The sequence below is a fragment of the Scyliorhinus torazame genome, chromosome 1 (genome assembly GCF_047496885.1).
Source record: "Scyliorhinus torazame isolate Kashiwa2021f chromosome 1, sScyTor2.1, whole genome shotgun sequence".
NCBI classification, from domain to species: Eukaryota; Metazoa; Chordata; class Chondrichthyes; order Carcharhiniformes; family Scyliorhinidae; genus Scyliorhinus; species Scyliorhinus torazame.
This window is the reverse complement of record NC_092707.1, coordinates 396,192,106-396,210,389: the sequence shown is the minus strand read 5'-3', so window position 1 is coordinate 396,210,389 and position 18,284 is coordinate 396,192,106. Positions and strand designations below refer to the sequence as shown.

At 49.4% G+C, this 18,284-nt stretch overlaps 1 protein-coding gene across 1 annotated transcript in view; it reads left to right on the top strand.

Moving 5' to 3' along the window:
• Positions 1–18,284, top strand: part of LOC140427809 (DNA-binding protein RFX6-like) — an 80,944-nt gene that overhangs the window by 298 nt on the left and 62,362 nt on the right. Inside the window, exons 2-8 of the mRNA XM_072513489.1 lie at positions 2,012–2,093; positions 8,442–8,565; positions 9,574–9,635; positions 11,972–12,049; positions 14,690–14,717; positions 15,768–15,872; positions 17,336–17,413. Of these exons, the coding sequence (XP_072369590.1) occupies positions 2,012–2,093; positions 8,442–8,565; positions 9,574–9,635; positions 11,972–12,049; positions 14,690–14,717; positions 15,768–15,872; positions 17,336–17,413 (557 nt within the window). The remainder of the gene's footprint in view (positions 1–2,011; positions 2,094–8,441; positions 8,566–9,573; positions 9,636–11,971; positions 12,050–14,689; positions 14,718–15,767; positions 15,873–17,335; positions 17,414–18,284) is intronic.

The window sequence follows — 18,284 nt, the reverse complement described above, 5'->3', positions numbered from 1 at the left end:
GGACTGGCAATGATGTGAAATGGGATTCCCCTTTGAATTGGCAAGATTCATGGGGTGTACCTCGGTTGTGAAGTCAATGGAATTTGATTAAACAAGGGAAGGTGCGAGAATCAAAAAGAAAGTAAGGTACCATCCACGGCACAGTGGGTAGCACTCCCACCTCTGGGTCCGAAGGTTGTGCGTTCATAGCCCCACTCCTGGACTTAAGTATGAAAGTCAAGGCTGACACTCCCAGTGCAGAAATTAGGGTGTGCAGCACAGCCAGAGATGCCACCTTTCTGATGAGACATTAAACCAAAGGTCCCCGTCTGTCCTCTCGAATGGATAATAGGGCACTATTTCAAAGATGAGAAAGGGAATTATCTTGGCCAATATTTTTCCATCGGTAAGCTACACAAAAAATTAGATATCTGATCATTATCACTTGCAACTTGTGGGATCTTGTTCTGCGCAAATTGACTGTGGTGTTTCCTGCAATACAATAGTGATGACACTCTATTGCCTGTAAGGATGTCCTGTGATTGACAACAATGTTATATGGACGCAAGGTTTTCTTTTTTTACCTTTTCAGTTCGTTTTAGTTTGGCATTGAATTTGACACAGCTGCGAACTGTGTAAAGTTGGAAGAGATAGGCCACAAAGAAGCACGTCTCCTCAGGAGTCTGGCCTGAGAAGTTAATCAACGTTTTCCTTCTTCAGATGCTGACGGATCTTTGCACTTTTAATATTCCTTTACGTTTTTCAGTTCCGGGTTTATCTTCCTTTCGTCTGACTCGTACATCCTTTTAAACTCAATTTTCTTTAAAAACTATTGAAAATGGCGAGCTGATTATGTCATTGAACTTTGCTAAAGGTTTAACTGGTCAGTTTAGAATCTGGTGAGCAGGCCTCGCGACGAAAGCAGAGCACTGTTCTCCAGTTTACCCTGTCAGAGCGCAATGTGGAGCTGGCAGTACGACTTGAGTCTGCTCATTTTTTATTCCTCTATCCTTCGTTCCGTGTCCCAAAATATTACACTTCAACCATTATCAATCTCGACCCGACCACCAGCACCTGCCGCCTTTTTGAGGAGAGAGTTCCTGAGTTATATGCATGCGAATTAGGAGCTGGAATAGGTGATCTGATTGTGGCCTCAACTCCATTATCCTTCCCCCACCCCCATCTCAAAGGTTTGGACTCCTCCGCACCTTTAGGGGCTAGGCCTGCCACGGAGTGGTTGGCGCCCCGCCGGCTGGTGTGGAAGGCCTTTGGCGCCGCGCCAGCTGGGGCCGAAGGGACTCCGCCGGCCGGCACGGGTCCGCATTTTTATTGCCCATCCCTAATTGGCTTTCAGAAGGTATTGGCGAGCTGCCATCTTAAACCGCGGCAGCCTGTGTGGTGTAGCTGTTCGGGAGGGAGCTCCAGGGTTTCGAACCCAGCGACACAGACCTGACACTAATTTTAAAATTATGTTCTCTTGTTGTGCATTGGCCCACCAAGGCTTCTCTCTATCTACCCGATCAAAACCTTTAATCATTTCAAACACTTCGGCAGCGGCACAGTGGTTAGCACTGCCGCCTCACAGCACCAGGGACTCGGGTTCCATTCCGACCTCGGGAGACTCTCTGTGTGGCGCCTGCGCATTCTCCCCTCGGCTGCGTGGATTTCCTCCGGGTGCTCCGGTTTCCTGCCGCAAGTCCCAAAAGACGTGCAGGTTTGGTGGATTGTTCACGCTAAATTGCACTTAGTGTCCAAAGGTTGGGTGGGGATAGGGCAGAGGATTGGGCCTAGGTAGAGTGGTCCTTCAAAGGGTCAGTGTAAAACCGATGGGCTGAATAGCCTCCCTCTGCACTGTAGGGATCCTATGAATGTACTGAAGGGGATGCAAATCAGGTTTATGAAACCTGCCCTTAATTGAACCTTTTAATCCCTAGCATTGTGATGGTGAAGCTCAGCTGGACCCACTAAAGGCAGTGAGGGAAACATCTTCTTGCGAAGGCTGGTACCTAACAGAGCTACTATTGCTTTACAGAATACCCTGCCCCAGAACGAGATTCCATTTGCTTCAAAGCACCACCAGAAACACGCGGCCAGCTGTCTGCTACCCTCAAATGGTAATGAAAGAAATTAAACAATTATTTTTCTATATTCTTCTTGGCAATTAGCTAACAATAGGGTCAGTGCTCTGAGGTTTGACCCTAGATATTGCATTATCATAGTTGTCTGCAAAGGAGGCTCGAGGACAAGAGGTTTCTACCAGGGCGACTGTAATGATGCACTTTCGAGAGGTTTCATTTGTAAATACCAGGAGGATTTATAAATAAGAAAACAGCAGACTCATGGCTGCACCCAGCTCCCTACATGTCTCCTGCCTAAGAGGGGACTCCACAACCTGGGGCAATTATCCACTCTGAGTCTCCATTGATTCCCCCCTCCAAACCAGGTGACCCTTACTCTGCTGTGTTGCCCTTAAAGGGATAATCACCACAAATCATCACAGCTATGCTGAAGTAAGGGTGGTTCGGGCGAGATTGTAGTGAAGCAACCGGGGATTACTTTTGCCAAAGTGTAAAAACAGGCACTAAATGTGCTTTAAAGGGACATCTGTTTGAACATCTGAATTCAGTAATGGGTTTACTCCTAATTGTTGCGAGGATTTGAAATTTCTTGGAGGTGTCAAACAGACACCTGCAGATTTAGCATCAAGTGCTGATTAGATACAAGTTTCGGGAAGCAGCATATGTGGGCTGCGCCGAATGTGAGGATATATGAACCTAAATACAAACATACAAATTAGGAGCAGAAGCAGGCCATTCGGCCCCTCGATCCGGGTCCGTCGCTCAACGGCTGATCTGATTGTGGCCTCAAATCCACATTCCGCCTACCCCCAATAACCTGTGACTCCCTCGTTGGTCACAAATCTATCCACCTCTGCCTTAAAAATATTCAACGACCCTGCCTCCTCCACCGCTCTCCAGGGAAGAGAGCTCCAAAGAGTTACCACCCTCTGAGAGAAAACATTTCTCCTCGTCGCAAACTTAAATGGGAGACACCCTTTATTTTAAACTGTGTCCCCGAGTTCTAATCTCTCCCACAATGGGAAACATTCCCTTTAGCATCCACCCTGTCGAACCCCCTCAGGGTCTTACATGTTTAAATAAGATCACCTCTCATTCTACTAAACGTCAATAGATACAGGCCCAGCCTGACCAACATTTATCCTGAGATAACCCCTTCATCCCGGAATCAGTGAACCATTAATGTGAACATATGAAGCAGGAGGAGGCCACTCGGCCCTTCGAGCCTGCTCTGCCATTCAATGAGATCGTGGCGTATCTGATTGTCACCTCAACCCCACATTCCTGCCAACTCCCCATAACCTTTCACCCCCTGGCTTATCAAGAATCTATCTCGCTCTGCCTTTAAAATATTCAAAGACTCCGCTTCCACTGCCTTTTGAGCAAGAGAGTTCCAGAGACTCACAACCCTCTCAGGGAAAAAGATTCTCCTCACCCCTGAGTTAAATGAGTAACCTCTTATTTTTAATCAGTGACCCCCTAGTCCTAGATTCTCACACAAGGGGAAACATCCTTTCCACATCCACCCTGTCAATATCTCTCAGGATCCTCTGGGCGGAATTGTGCTGGGTCAGGTGGGAAAAGTGGTGGGGGGGGGTGCGCTAAACTCACCGGCAAAGCTCGGACAAAAATGGAGCTCCAATCTTGAAGTGAAGGTAATTTTTACATTTTTCTTTATAATCTTTATTGTCACAAGTAGGCTTACATTAACACTACAATGAAGTTACCGTGAAAATCTCCTCGTCGCCACATTCCGGCGCCTGTTCGGGTACACAGAGGGAGCATTCAGAATGTCCAAGTGACCTAATAGCACGTCATCCGGGAATTGTGGGAGGAAACCGGAGCACCCGGAGGGAACCCACGTAGACACAGGGAGAATGTGCAGACTCCACACAGACAGTGACTCAAGCCCAGAATCGAACCTGGGACCCTGGCGTTCTGAGGGCACAGTGTGAACCACAATGCTACCGTGCCAGGTAATCAGAGCACTCACCCATTCTCAGTGTGCAACCCCACCCACATCCACCATCACCCCCCCCCCCCCCCCTCCACCCCGCCTCCCAACATAATGGAAATCCCACAATGGGTTCTCTTTAGGTCCTGCCTCTGGCCCTTCCCCCGTCCCGCCTCCTCATCCCACCCCTAGCACTTGCCTCGGCTCTGCCCTGCCCCCTGCCAAGGCATGTCCCAGCTATGTCCCTCACCACCCAGGAGTTATACTCACCTCTGTGAGTTCTCCAGATGTGGTCTCACCAATGCCCTACAAAACCAGCACATTGAATGAAATGGGTGACGGAACTTTAAGAAGCATTTGAAATCCTCATCATAGTCGTGTTTACTCCACGAGCAGTGAGCCGGTCAGTGTTAGGTGAGAGATTTAGGACAGGCCCTGGCAACCAAAATGCCATGAAGCCTTTTAATGAACACCAATGGGTATTTCAAAATGGCTGCCCGTCAACAAGCCCGCAGGCAGCTGTTACCAGTCCACTCTTCAATCCCTTTACCAAGATGGACTAAAGGCAGACCAAAGCAGAATTTCAGTTCAGGGTCACTGTCTGGGTGGAGTCTGCACGTTCTCCCCGTGTCTGCGTGGGTTTCCTCCGGGTGCTCCGGTTTCCTCCCACAGTCCAAAGATGGGCCGGTTCGGTGGATTGGCCGTCCTGGAGGGTGTGCAGTGCCTGAATGTGCTGTCTGAAATCATCCCCTCAGGGTTTTCAATAAACTGAACCTCAATAAATTGCTCAATGTGAGCAGACACTCAGTTAACACAGACATGGACCCATAGTCAGCACAGGAAAGTTGCTTCAATTTAATCATGTCGCACAGAGAGATGTATGTGTGTATTCTGTCCTTGATCAACCACCTTATCTTACTTCAGGCAGTTCCCCTAGGCCGTTTCCATCCTTCCAAGAACCTTCCTCCTCCCACCTTCAATGCTGACTTGCAGAAGTTGTATTATTTGCATCTGCTCCACCATCAGCTATTTATATTTCCCCAGATCTGTCCATAAGGTCTGTTAACGAGCTGTTCATTAACGTCCATTCAGCCCAGAGTCCTTCTCATCAAACTGCTGAACCATGGAGTGATTTATTAAAATAACTTCTATTCTACTTCCAGATGCTAATTAACTCAGGAATTTCAGTAAGTGGCTCAATTAACCAAGGTTAAACGAAAAGACAACCAGTTTTTAGAGTACGGTTGATTGTTTTTTGAATGTGGATAAGTGTGAGGTTATCCATTTTGGTCGGAGAGGTAGAAAGGCAACTTCAGGGGCTGGTTTAGCACAGGGCTAAATCGCTGGCTTTGAAAGCAGACCAAGGCAGACCAGCAGCACGGTTCAGTTCCCGTACCAGCCTCCCCGGACCGGCGCCGGAATGTGGCGACTAGGGGCTTTTCACAGTAACTTAATTTGAAGCCTAAGCAATTTTCATTTCATTTCATTTTTCATTTTCTTATCTAAATGGAGAGAAACTTCAAAATGCTTCAGAGGAGAGGGATCTGGTGTCCTCGTACATGATTCGCAGAAGGTTAGTTTTGTGAGGGTCACGAAGAATCCAGCATGAGTTTGCCGAGTCAAACAGAAAGTAACTTTATTTACAACAGCGAAATAAATATTTCTTCTGTGGAGTGAGGATGAAAGATGAGTCATATCTTTCATTCTCACTCCACAGTATAAATATTTCCCACTTTCTCTGTCTGTTAGCTTTGACAAAGAGTCATCGGACTCGAAACGTGAGCTCTTTTCTCTCCCTACAGATGCTGCCAGGCCTGCTGAGATTTTCCATCATTTTCTCTTTCGTTTCAGATTCCAGCATCCGCAGTACTTTGCTTTTATTTACAACAATATGTACACAGGGCCAATAGTTCACTACTGGTTCTCTCTCTAGCCGGTACCACACTCGCCAACTCTATTTATACAGCTGCACTACTGATGATTCCCTCCCCCTCCCCCCCCCCCCACTCCCACTTTGGGGGAGCTCATCCTCCCCAAGTAACATGGGGTAACCAATTGTCCCCAAGCAATTGGATCCGGGCAGGTTCTAACAGTTAGTATGCGATACAGAGACACAGTGGTTAGCACTGCTGACTCATAGTGCCAAGGATCCCGGTTTGCTTCTGGCCTTGGGCCACTGTCTGTGCGGAGTCTGCACGTTCTCCCCGTGTCTGCGTGGGTTTCCTCCGGGTGCTCCGGTTTCCTACCACAGTCCAAAGATGGGCAGGTTAGGTAGCTTGGCCATGCTCAATGCACTTTGCGGTGGGGATAGAGCAGGGGAGTGGGCCTAGGTAGAGCGCTCTTTCGGAGGGTCGGTGCAGCCTCGATGGGCTGAATGGCCTCCTTCTACATTAGTAGTGATTCTGTTCTATCCTATGTAGGTGCAGCAGATAATAAAGAAGAAAAATGGAATTTTGGCATTCACTGGTAATGGGACAGAGTATATGAGTGGTGAAGTGCTGTAGCAACTATATGGGGCATTGATGAGACGGCATCCGGAGTACTGCACAAAGGTTTGGTCCCCTTACTTGAGGAAGGATGTAAACATTTTAGAGGCAGATTCACTTGATTAATTCCAAGGAGGAAGGATTTGACTTATGAAGAGCGATTGAGCAGTTTAGGCCTATACTCGCTGGAGTTTACAAGATTTTTTTTTCTCTTTTTACAAATTTAGAGTACCAATTCTTTTTTTCCAATCAAGGGGCAATTTAGCGTGGCCAATTCACCTACCTGCTCATCTTTGGGTTGTGGGGGTGAGACCCACGCAGACACGGGGAGAATGTGCAAACTCCACACGGACAGTGACCCGGGGCCGGGTTCGAACCCACGTCCTCGGCGCCATGGTGAAGTTTACAAGAGTAAGAGGAGATCTCATTGAGGTATATAAGGTGCTAAAGGGGATTGACAGAGTAGATGTAGAGTGGATATTTACCCTATTGGGCACCCTAGAGCGAGAGTATTGAATGGTGGAGTAGGCTCGAGGGGTGGAATTGACTGCTCCTGCTCCTAGTTCTTATGTTCTTATGAAGCTACTATTCTGGGTTGCCAACACCTAAGAATAATCATTCCACTAACATCTTTTCTCGAGAAACAAATCCTTGAGCAGTAAGTAAACTTACAACGCTATTCTATTCCTTTACCTGGCTGACAACTAAATATTTGTTTATTCCAATTATATTTCTAATTGCTAACACTTGGGGCGGAATCTTGATGCGGTGACGGGGGTCTCGCCTGCTGGCTGGAGAGCCAGCGAGGTACCCGCACTTGTCTCTTCTTGGGAAGGGCTGATGACCCACAAGCCAGTCAGGCAGTTGCAAAGTCAGCAGCAGGCCATCTCCTGGAATCAAGACCCCAGGGGCAGAATTCCCGCCCGCCAAGAACTGCCAGCCAACCAGAGGCTGCAGCTCTTGTGCTCAACAGCATCACTGGGGAGGCTGTGGCTGCCTCCGGAAAGACAGCCTCCAGAGCCCCAGGTTGGCAGAGAGACCCAAGCCATGGGTAGGTAATGTGAGGGGCATAGGGTCTACGTGGGACGGGGAAAGGTGGGTGGGTTGGGTTTACGTGGAGCGGGGGTGGGGGGGGGAGCTCGTGGGGGGGGGGGGGGGCATGGGCCATCGGCAGCAAGGGCAGTGGGTGACCCTCATGGGGTCCCCACCCCACCTCCCGATGTCCAGTCCCTCAGCTCTGAGAGCCTTTGATCAAGATGCCCCTGGGGGTTACCTGGCACAAGGGTTTAGTTGCTGGGCACGCCTTTTGGCAACAGACCTGCCTGCGGCTGGGTTAATACCTGGAGCCACAGGATGAGGCCCTTAACTGGTGATTAATTAGCCACGTAGGACTTCAATGATCAACGGGGCAGGAGGGTTGACCATGGGCCTTCCTGCCTATAACCTAATTCTGGCGAAGGCGGACGGGTTCTACGGTAGGCCATCATCCTGACTAATTAAATGCTCTCCCTCCCCTCCAAGCTCCAAGCACTAGCAAGAGCTGCCTTTGATTCCCGGCACATTATACCCACTTTGCAATAATCTGACAGGAGGTTGTAATGACCTCCAACCCATGATGATGGCAAAGTCGAAGGCAGGGTGCTGATTCCGCCTGAACATTTCTCCCCTTCCACCCAAAGACAGGCTTCGTACACAAGTACCAAAGGCTGGAAATTCATGGGCAAAGAAATCAGGCCGGGTGCGTGTGTGTGAATCTTCCCACTGGATTTTCTTCTCTGTGCTCCATTGTGTTCAGCACAGAGGGGTAAAGGCCTGAAAACTGTCCTCTCTGAAGTGGGAGCATCTGCTGTGTCGCTGCCTTCTGAACCTGCGAAAACCTTCCTTCCTCCTTGACCGTTCTTCTTTTGAAATGCCGATAATTGCCGACGTGTTTTTTGCTGCCAGGCTTTTGGACACCTATGAATGTGCGGACGGAATCTGCCTCCCCAGGTGTGAGCTGTACGCCCACTACCAGGACTTCTGCCAGAGGAGGGAATTCAAGTCAATCAGCGCGGCGAGTTTTGGCAAAGTGAGTACAAAATACGGGATTCTAAACCCGCGTGGCCAACCGTGAAGCAGGACGGACGAAAGAACCAGGATCAGGAGTAGGCCCATCGAGCCTGTTCCTCCAGTCAGTATGATCATGGTTGATCCTCTACCTCAACCTGTGCTATCCTTGTATCCCTTAATCTGGGACTGTGGTGACTTTTACTTTTATTATCCCGAAATTAATTATGCATGTTGATGGAATATTGCTGTGTGTAAATGGTGCGCTACCAATGATGCAGCACCCCCTCAGTATTACACTGGGACGTCAACCTAGAATTTGTCCTTTCAGATATTTACGTGTTAAAGTCCCCCTACAAATGGAATTATTCACAATAATACATTGACTATAAAAGACAGGATATAGAGGTAGGCCAGGGAAGAGGAGATGGGATAGAAAATCAGCCCAGGACCTTATTAAATGTCGTAGAAGGTTTGAGGAGACGTGCTGACTACTTCTGCTGTGACTTACTTTGTTTCTAACCAGCCTTTCCCTATAACTGTGGCAGTTCGGCCCCTTTTTTCTTTAATTTAGAGTGCCCAGTTCATTTTTTCCAATTAAGGGGCAATTTAGCGTGGCCAATCCACCTAGCCTGCACATCTTTGGGTTGTGGGGGCGAAACCCACGCAAACACGGGGAGAATGTGCAAACTCCACACGGACAGTGCCCCAGAGCCAGGATCGAACCTGGGACCTCGGCGCCGTGAGGCAGCAGTGCTAACCACTGCGCCTCTGTGCTGCCCTAGTTCGGCCCCTTTAAGGAGCGTGCCTTGACTCGGGGCCTATTGTGCGGCAGTGCATGAACCCCCGACTACTGGGGAAAAGGCGCTCAGGGAGTGAGCCCGGGAGCCAGAGTGTGAAGGCCTGTATAGAGACTGTACCTGTACATAAGTTATCCCTGTTAGCTGCCAATAAACACTGTTACCCCTTACTGACGTCTACCTGGTATTGCCTCGAGCCATCACAATAACTAAGAACTCCTTATTTCCAGCTGATAAGACAACAGTTTCCGAAGCTGAAAACCAGAAGACTCGGCACCAGAGGTCAATCGAAGTACGTGCCAGAATTCTTTTATGCTCTTTAAGCCCGTTCCCATCAGGTGTAGATGATCTTTAAATATTCAGCCGCTCTCATGAATGCTGTAGATCAGGGTTTATCAGGGTGGGTGTCAGGGGGTCGCACAGCGATCGGTCCCAGCGTTTTCGTGGTGGTCCCGATCGCGGGAGAAGTGCCCAATGGCCGCTGCCAGCTTTTCATTTGAGAATGGCGGCCAGTACCGCTCTTCAAAGAAAAGAAATGAGGCTGTGTGCAGTCTTCCGGCCAGAAGTGGCAGCAGTGAGCAGGTCATGCGCCCTGCACATACACGTGATGTCAAGTGTCCTCCGTATATGTGTTTTTGGTGCCAAATCACGGAGCTGTGGCTTCTTCCAGCTGCTGGCAGGGGGGACTGTGAAGATGAATCAGTTTCTTCAAAGTAAGAGATGGCCAGGGACTTAAATAGGCAGTGTGTCTGCTGGACAGGATCTCACAACAGGATCTGCTGGAGAGAACTGCTCAGGAGAGTCCAGGACAGGACAGAGCAGTGCTACTGTTCGCTCTGTACAGAGTTCCAGGGCCTCTGGTTAACAAAGAAGAAAGAAGAAACTTAACTCGGGAACAAAGCTATGAAGATGATTTCCTGAGGGAGCGGAGCACTTTCTCCATATCGACTGTCCTGACCCCTCATGATGTTGAACACTTCTATCAAATCTTCTCATCTCCGAGGAGATGAGGCCCAGATTCCTTTACTCCCAGTTCAATGCTGCCAGCTCGGAACTTGCATTCAGGCTCCTCCTGTGTGCAATGAGCTCTTGATTGTAAGCAGGTACCAGTCAGACACTGCTCTGAACGAAAGGGAAGATTTGGCCTTTTGGCACCGTGACCGTAAACTGTTGAACACCTCACTGGGATCATCGCTGCAGAGTACATGGCGAGGGTTCATCCATAGGTTTTCCTGACAGCTGCGGGGTCAATCACCTCCGTGGAATTGTGCCGGGTTGGGGGCTGGAAGCCAGGCGCTTCTCCAAGAAGAGGTGGGAGAGAGAATCCATCCGGGGTCATTCTTTTACAATTCCCCTTGGTCTTGGGAGGAGACTGCTCAGTCATCCTGACAGCTTGGCCCTGGAGTTGTAAGTCCCTCAATGTGCTGAAAGTCAGGATGCCGTGTGGACGGAGTTTGAGCAATTCCAATCCAGTTTATTTTAATAGGTTCGTTTTGGGTGGAATAAGGTCAGCATTTATTGCCCATCCCTAATTGTCCTTGAACTGAGTGTCTTGCTCGGCCATTTCAGAGGACAGTAAGTGTCAACCGCATTGCTGTGGGTCTGGAGTCACACAGAAACAATGGAGGAACAGCGATATAGTTCCAAGATATTTATAGCTATTTGCCTGAATGAGTGCAGCTCCATCAATCAGTTTGCACCAATTCAGTATAAAGCAGCCCACTTGATTGGCCACCACTCACCACCTTAAACATTCCCTCCCCCCATCACCGATGGACAGTGGCAGCCGGGTGCACCATCTACAAGATGCACTGCAGTAACTCACCAAGGTTCCTTCGGCAGAATCTTCCAAACCCACGACCGCTACCATTTAGAAGGACAAGGGCAGCAGATGCATGGGAACACCGCCACTTGCAAGGTCCCCTCCAAGTCACTGACCACCTGACTTGGGAATATATTGGCCGTTCCTTCACTGTCGCTGGGTCAGAATCCTGGAGTTCCGTCCCTAACCGCACAGTGGGTGTACCTACACCACATGGACTCGCCGAGGCTCAAGAAGGAGGCTCAACACCACCTTCTCCGTAAACGCTGGCCTAGCCAGCGATGTTCGCACCTCAGGAATGAATGGGCGGCACGGTAGCACTGTGGTTAGCACTGTTGCTTCACAGCGATTCTCGACTGGGGTCACTGTCTGTGCGGAGTCTGCACGTTCTCCCCGTGTCTGCGTGGGTTTCCACCGGGCGCTCCAGTTTCCTCCCACAAGTCCGAGAACGTGTTGTTAGGTGAATTGGACATTCTGAATTCGCCCTCTGTGTACCCGAACAGGGGCCGGAGTGTGGTGACTAAGGGATTTTCACAGTAACTTCATTGCAGTGTTAATATAAGCCTACTTGTGACAATAAAGATTATTATCAAAAGAATAAAAAAGCTAGAAATATTAATCATGGATACTATATGGTCCCTGCACTGGCTTATTGAGGCTAGAGCGTAGAATACGGTCAATTTACTGTACTGACAACGCACTGATTGAAGGCTCCACAGAGAGTTTGAACTGTAAATGCAATTCCACACATCGAGTTGTACAGACAGTGATGGAATGCCATAAAGTATTTGTTTCTCTGTTCTCAGGTATCACTATTACGGTATTGGAATTAAAGAGACATCGATTTATTATCAGTCAGTGTACAGTGGATGCGGCCTAACAAGGTACTGAGCTCACATACACTGTCAGACACCACAATGCTAGCCATTCACCCTGCCACAGACTCACGATAAGGGTTGACTTTTTTCAGACTGATAGGAGGAGTGATTGTGGAACTTTGCAATTCCCCATCCGAGGGGGTTGTGGATGACCTGTTGTTGAATATATTGAAGGCAGGGCGGCATATGGCACAGTGGTTAGCGCTGCCGCCTACTGCGCCTAGGACCCGGGTTCGAATCCCGGCCCTGGGTCACTGTCCGTGTGGAGTTTGCACATTCTCCCCGTGTCTGCGTGGGTTTCACCCCCACAACCCAAAGAAGCGCAGGTTAGGTGGATTGGCCACGCTAAACTGCCCCTTAATTGGGGAACAAAAATAATTGGGCGCTGTAAATTTATTTTTAAAAAGAATATATCGAAGGCTGAGATCATAGAACCCCTACAGTGCAGAAGGTGGCCATTTGGCCCATTGAGTCCATACTGACCCCCTGAAAGAACACCCCACCTAGGCCCAAACCCCACTCTATATCCGTAACCCCACCTGGGGGCAATTTATCATGGCCAATCCACCTCCTTGGGCTGTGTAAGGAAGTTGGAGCACCTGGAGGAAACCCACACAGACACGTGGGGAAAAAGTGCAAACCCCACACAGACAGTGACCAATCGAACCTGGGACCCTGGAGTTAGAGGTGCTAACTAGTGTGCCACCATGTTGCCCCTGGATTTTGATTCCTGAGGGAATCAGGGGTATGAGGAGCGAGCGGGAAAGGAGTGGAGGACAAGGATCAGCCACGATCTTCCTGAAGGACAGATGAGGCTGGATTTAAAGAGGGGGTTGCTCAGATTTTTTAAGGGGGAGGGGGAGGGGGAGGGCACAGTGTGTTCCAGCCCCAAAGGGAGAAAAAAAATCCTGAGGAGTCAGGGCTTTGGAGGATTGGTTGATTATAACCAAAGGGATTCTTTCTAAATCTGTTCCCTGCTTGAGGCTGGTGGGAATCATGTCGGCAAAAATAAATATTTTTTAAAAATGCAAAATCCAAAACAAAAATAGCAAACGTTGCAAATCCACAGGGGCGTTCGTTCCAGATTTCACCACTTGGCTGTGACAGACATTTTCTTTTGTGTTTAGTTCTGAACCTTCAGTCACCACACATGCCTGGTATGGAGGGCATTAGCTATGAGGAGCGGTTGAATAAACTCGGTTTGTTCTCACTGGAACGACGGAGGTTGAGGGGCGACCTGATAGAGGTCTACAAAATTATGAGGGACATAGACAGAGTGGATAGTCAGAGGCTTTTCCCCAGGGTAGAGGGGTCAATTACTAGGGGGCATAGGTTTAAGGTGCGAGGGGCAAGGTTTAGAGTAGATGTACGAGGCAAGTTTTTTACACAGAGGGTAGTGGGTGCCTGGAACTCGCTACCGGAGGAGGTGGTGGAAGCAGGGACGATAGTGACGTTTAAGGGGCATCTTGACAAATACATGAATAAGATGGGAATAGAGGGATACGGTCCCCGGAAGTGTAGAAGATTGTAGTTTAGTCGGGCAGCATGGTCGGCACGGGCTTGGAGGGCCGAAGGGCCTGTTCCTGTGCAGTACTTTTCTTTGTTCTTTGTTCACACTTTAGAGAAGCTGTGAGGGTCCTCGAGAGGGTTCCAGGGATGAGGGACTTTAGCTCCGAGGTTGGGTTGGAGCAAGTGGGGTGGTTCTTCTTGAAGTCAAGGAGATTGAGATGAAACTTGATAGTACGCGATTGTACATGATTAAGGCAGATTTAGATAAGGTAGCGAAAGGAAAGCTGTTCCCATGAATTGATGGGACAAGGCCTAGAAAGAAGATGATGTGATCCTGTGTGTAGAAAGCCTGCCTTTGAGCCAGAAGGCCTGAGTTCGCGTCCCACCCCAGGACTTGATGACCAAGGAAGTTGCGCCCGTAATGCCGCAGGCGGTGTGAGCGGGAGATATTCCTGATCAGCCGTGCGATGGAAAGAAAGTTGGAGCCTCTACCATCACTGTCGGTGGCTCAGGGCTATACCATATGTGTAAAAGTGCTCGTTGCCACAGCAACTCAGGCACCCTGACTGGGCTGTAGCACACCGCTCCCACAAGGACTAGAGGATGCCAGATTCCCGGTTTGGGGAAGAAGTACGTGAGGAAGAGCCAATTCTTAACACAGCGAGCGATAGAGGCCTGGACTCTCTGCGCCTGAAGTTGGTGGAAGCAGAGATGACAAATGATTTCAAATGGAAATTGGATGGGCACATGAGGGAAATAAGCTTGCAGGGTCTACACCAATAAAGTGGTGGGAGGGCGGAGGAATGGACTGCCGTAGAGAGACCTGACAAGGACTCAATAGCCCCCCCCCCCCCCCCCCCCCCCCCTTCTGTGCCGTTTTGGCTCTGTGAGTCAAGTAATGCAAACTGAATTAAAAAGGCTATTGAGGTACTTTCACCATCCTGTGCTTTTTATTATAGAAAATATTGAACCATTAGCTGATTTGTTAAGCTAAAGCAAGCCAATGTTTCTTCTTACTGCACAGCATTCACTGCACTTTTCACTCAATGTAACAATGGGGGCCACGTCTGATGTTCGATAAAGTTTGATTCATTTTATTTTGTTGTGTTTAATTGTGACCTCTCTTTTAATTTTAAGATTTTCGGGCACCAAGGTTAAAACTGAGGTAAGAAAAGCACCAATATTAAAACTTAATGTAAAACCAGAGCTCTCTGAACTGAATTTAGTCAACTTTTTCAGTTCCTTATCATAGTGAGCCTGTGAGTTCAAACCCACCAACACAGCTTCAATGTCAGGGTCACGTTTGTAGGTTGAAGATGTCAAAAGCGATGGAGTTAAGGTAAGTAGACAAAGATCAGCAATGAGCGCATTCAATAGCGAAGCAGGCTCGAGGGGCTGAACAGCCTTTTCTGTTCCGTTGCTGATCCAGCCACCTTGCCATAGCTGAGTTAATCCCGCCAGCGTGGCATCAGTTTAGGATGTACCTACTATTAGTGCTGAATCTGGTACTCCTATTTCATTGTTGTCACCTGTTCTTAATCGCTCAATGCTACAAGCCATGCACGCCTGAGAGGGCTGCCAGGCTAACCTCTCCTTTGTGCCTCTTAAACCGCCAAACGCAAGGAGAAATAAACGTCAGGGACAGCCAGCAGGGGCCACCTGGTTCAAGATTGTATCATGTAATTTTGCATGTGTCCACCAGATGGAGCCTGAGCTTGGAGGTTGTGGATTCAAACCCCACTCGGCAGAAAACCGAGGTGACCACTCGCACTACAGTATTGAGGGAGTGTCACACTGTCTGAGTCGCCAGCTCAGGTGGATTGGAAGCAATTAGTGACACCTTAAGAGCAGGGGGCGGGGTCTATCCCCATTGTCCCGCAGTCCAAAGATGGGCAGGTTAGGTGGATTGGCCATGATAAATTGCCCTTAGTGTCCAAAAAGGTTAGGTGGGGTTACTGGGTTAGGGGGATAGGGTGGAGGCGTGGGCTTGGGTACGGTGCTCTTTCCAAGAGCCGGTGCAGACTCGATGGGCCGAATGGCCTCCTTCTGCACTGTAAATTCTATGATCTATGGTCCCGGACAATATTTAGCTCTCATTACTACACCTACACTAGTGGTTGATCTGGTCATTATTTGTTTGTGAGACCTTGCTGCGTAACTTGGCTGCTGCATTTGCTACATTACAACAGTGCCTGCTCATTTTCTTCTGTTGCAGGGAACGTGTAGAAAATACTCTTTGAGTTCCAAAATCGGGACACTGTTACCGGACTTCCCAGATGCCGAAAGCTTAATTCTGAGCGATGAACTTAGACACGAGGAGGTAAAACGATCTTTGCAGTTATGCGTGAAAGGGAGAGAATGGGCACTGGATTACTAGCGTGGAGGTCAGTCTATGTCCCGTGGGAGAGGGACAATAAACAGACAGTGTCCATCGTTTTAATCGTCTATTGGCCGTTTTTCGGACAGATTATCATAGAATTTACAGTGCAGAAGGAGGCCATTCGGCCCATCGAGTCTGCACCGGCTCTTGGAAAGAGCACCCCACCCAAGGTCAACACCTCCACCCCATCCCCACAACACAGTAACCTCACCCAACACCAAGGGCAATTTTGGACACTAAGGGCAATTTATCATGGCCAATCCACCTAACCTGCACATCTTTGGACTGTGGGAGGAAACTGGAGCACCTGGAGGTAACCCACGCACACACGGGGAGAACGTGCAGACTCCGCACAGACAGTGACCCAAGCCGGGATCGAACCTGGGACCCTGGAGCTGTGAAGCAATTGTGCTATCCACAGTGCTGCCCTCAAAAGATGGTGTGGAGATTTGAAGAGTGAATTCACTGAGGCACAGAGAGGTGGCGAAAAACTCCGCAGGGAAAATTACTGCCGCATCAAAGAATATAGGGCTGGATTCTCCGTCCCGCCCCGCCACATTTCTGCCCCGACTCGCCGGCGGGATGCTCCGTTACGCCGGACGGCCAATGGGGTTTCCCATTGTGGGGCAGCCCCACGCCTTCGGGAAACCCCGGGGCGCCGGCAAAACGGAGAATCCCGTCGGCGGAGACTCCCTTTACACCTGCAGGTCATTCAGCCCAGCTGGTGAGCACTTGTGTTCAGGCTGCACTCAAGCCTCTTCCCATCCCCACTTCACCCCACCCCATCAATAGAACCCTCTATTCCTTTCTCCCCCATGTGACTCCCTCGCTCCCCCTTAAATCCACCTGCTGGTGGGAGCTACAGTGAAAGCCGAAAGCTCTGGAAACACGCAGTAAGTCTGCCGCATCTGTGGAGAGAGAATGAAAGTTTCACGTCACCGACCTTTAACTGGAACCCGAACAGTTAACTCTATTAACGTTTCCACAGACCTGCTGAGCATCCTTGTTTATTTTGAGTTTCAGATTTCCAATATCAGCAGTGTTTTGTTTTGGTATCGGCAGGAACTTTGGTTCTTCTCACTGGCCCCCATGGCTTTAGTCTTGTGAGCGGTAACTTTCACGGTCATTTCCTATAGAGCTTGATCATTCCTGCCTGTGCTTGCAGTGGCCCTAGCACTCTCAGATGAACATCAAAGATCCCATTGCACCATGGGCCAAGCAGTTTTCTCCTGGACAGCAGATAACCTGATTGCTGCTGTTTGCGGGATCTCGCTGTGCGCAAATTAACTCAGGTCTTTCCGACATTACAACAGTGACTACACTTCAGAAAGTACTTAATTGCCTGTAAAATGCCCTGGGTTCGTGAAAGTTGCCATATAAATGCGCATTCTTTCTTCCCTCAGGTGAATACCTTCCTGCTCATGTATCAACTACACTGTCAGAGGATCCTGGACACGGTCATTGCGGCCAGTTTTGATGAGGTGCTTGGTTTTATTACAGTTTGGTTGCCTGTAGCCCCATTTCAGCTGTTACAAGCCAGCCCGTAATGTCCGGCACAAATTTCTTCAGGTTTCTGTTACATGTAGCTGTTCTGTTACACGGTAGCATTGTGGATAGCACAATTGCTTCACAGCTGCAGGGTTCCAGGTTCGATTCCCGGCTTGGGTCACTGTCTGCGCGGAGTCTGCACATTCTCCCCGTGTGTGCGTGGGTTTCCTCCGGGTGCTCCAGTTTCCTCCCACAGTCCAAAGATGTGCGGGTTAGGTGGATTGGCTAAATTGCCCATAGTGTCCAAAATTGCCCTTAGTGTTGGGTGGGGTTACTGGGTTATGGGGATAGGGTTGAGGTGTGGACCTTGTGTAGGGTGCTCTTTCCAAGAGCCGGTGCAGACTCGATGGGCCGAATGGCCTCCTTCTGCACCGTAAATTCTATGATACTCTATGTCACCGTCGATTGTCCAGATTGGGGAGGCAGGTGGCAGACCTGAACCGTGTCCTGTTTCGGGACCCCAGGAGCTGCTTCAGGGCCCAGAGGAACATAGGTCTCACTCCCCCACCCCCCCCCCCCCCTCCCCCTGACATAGCAAGGACCGATAGATCCAGTTCAACAGTTCCTGAATCATGGCAAAATGAGGAATTCCTTGGCCCCGGAAATTCTGAACCGTGTGGTCCACCACATGTGGCGGGTCAAGACCCCCTGTCTGATCCATGGGTCCCCGCACTGACCCATCAGCAGGTCCTGGGGCCAGCTCACTGGTGGGTGGGACAAAGGCATGAATTCTGCCAGTAATAAATGAAAGGTGCCTGGAAGGATCAAGGGATTGACGCGAGGGATATGGGGCAGCACAGGGCT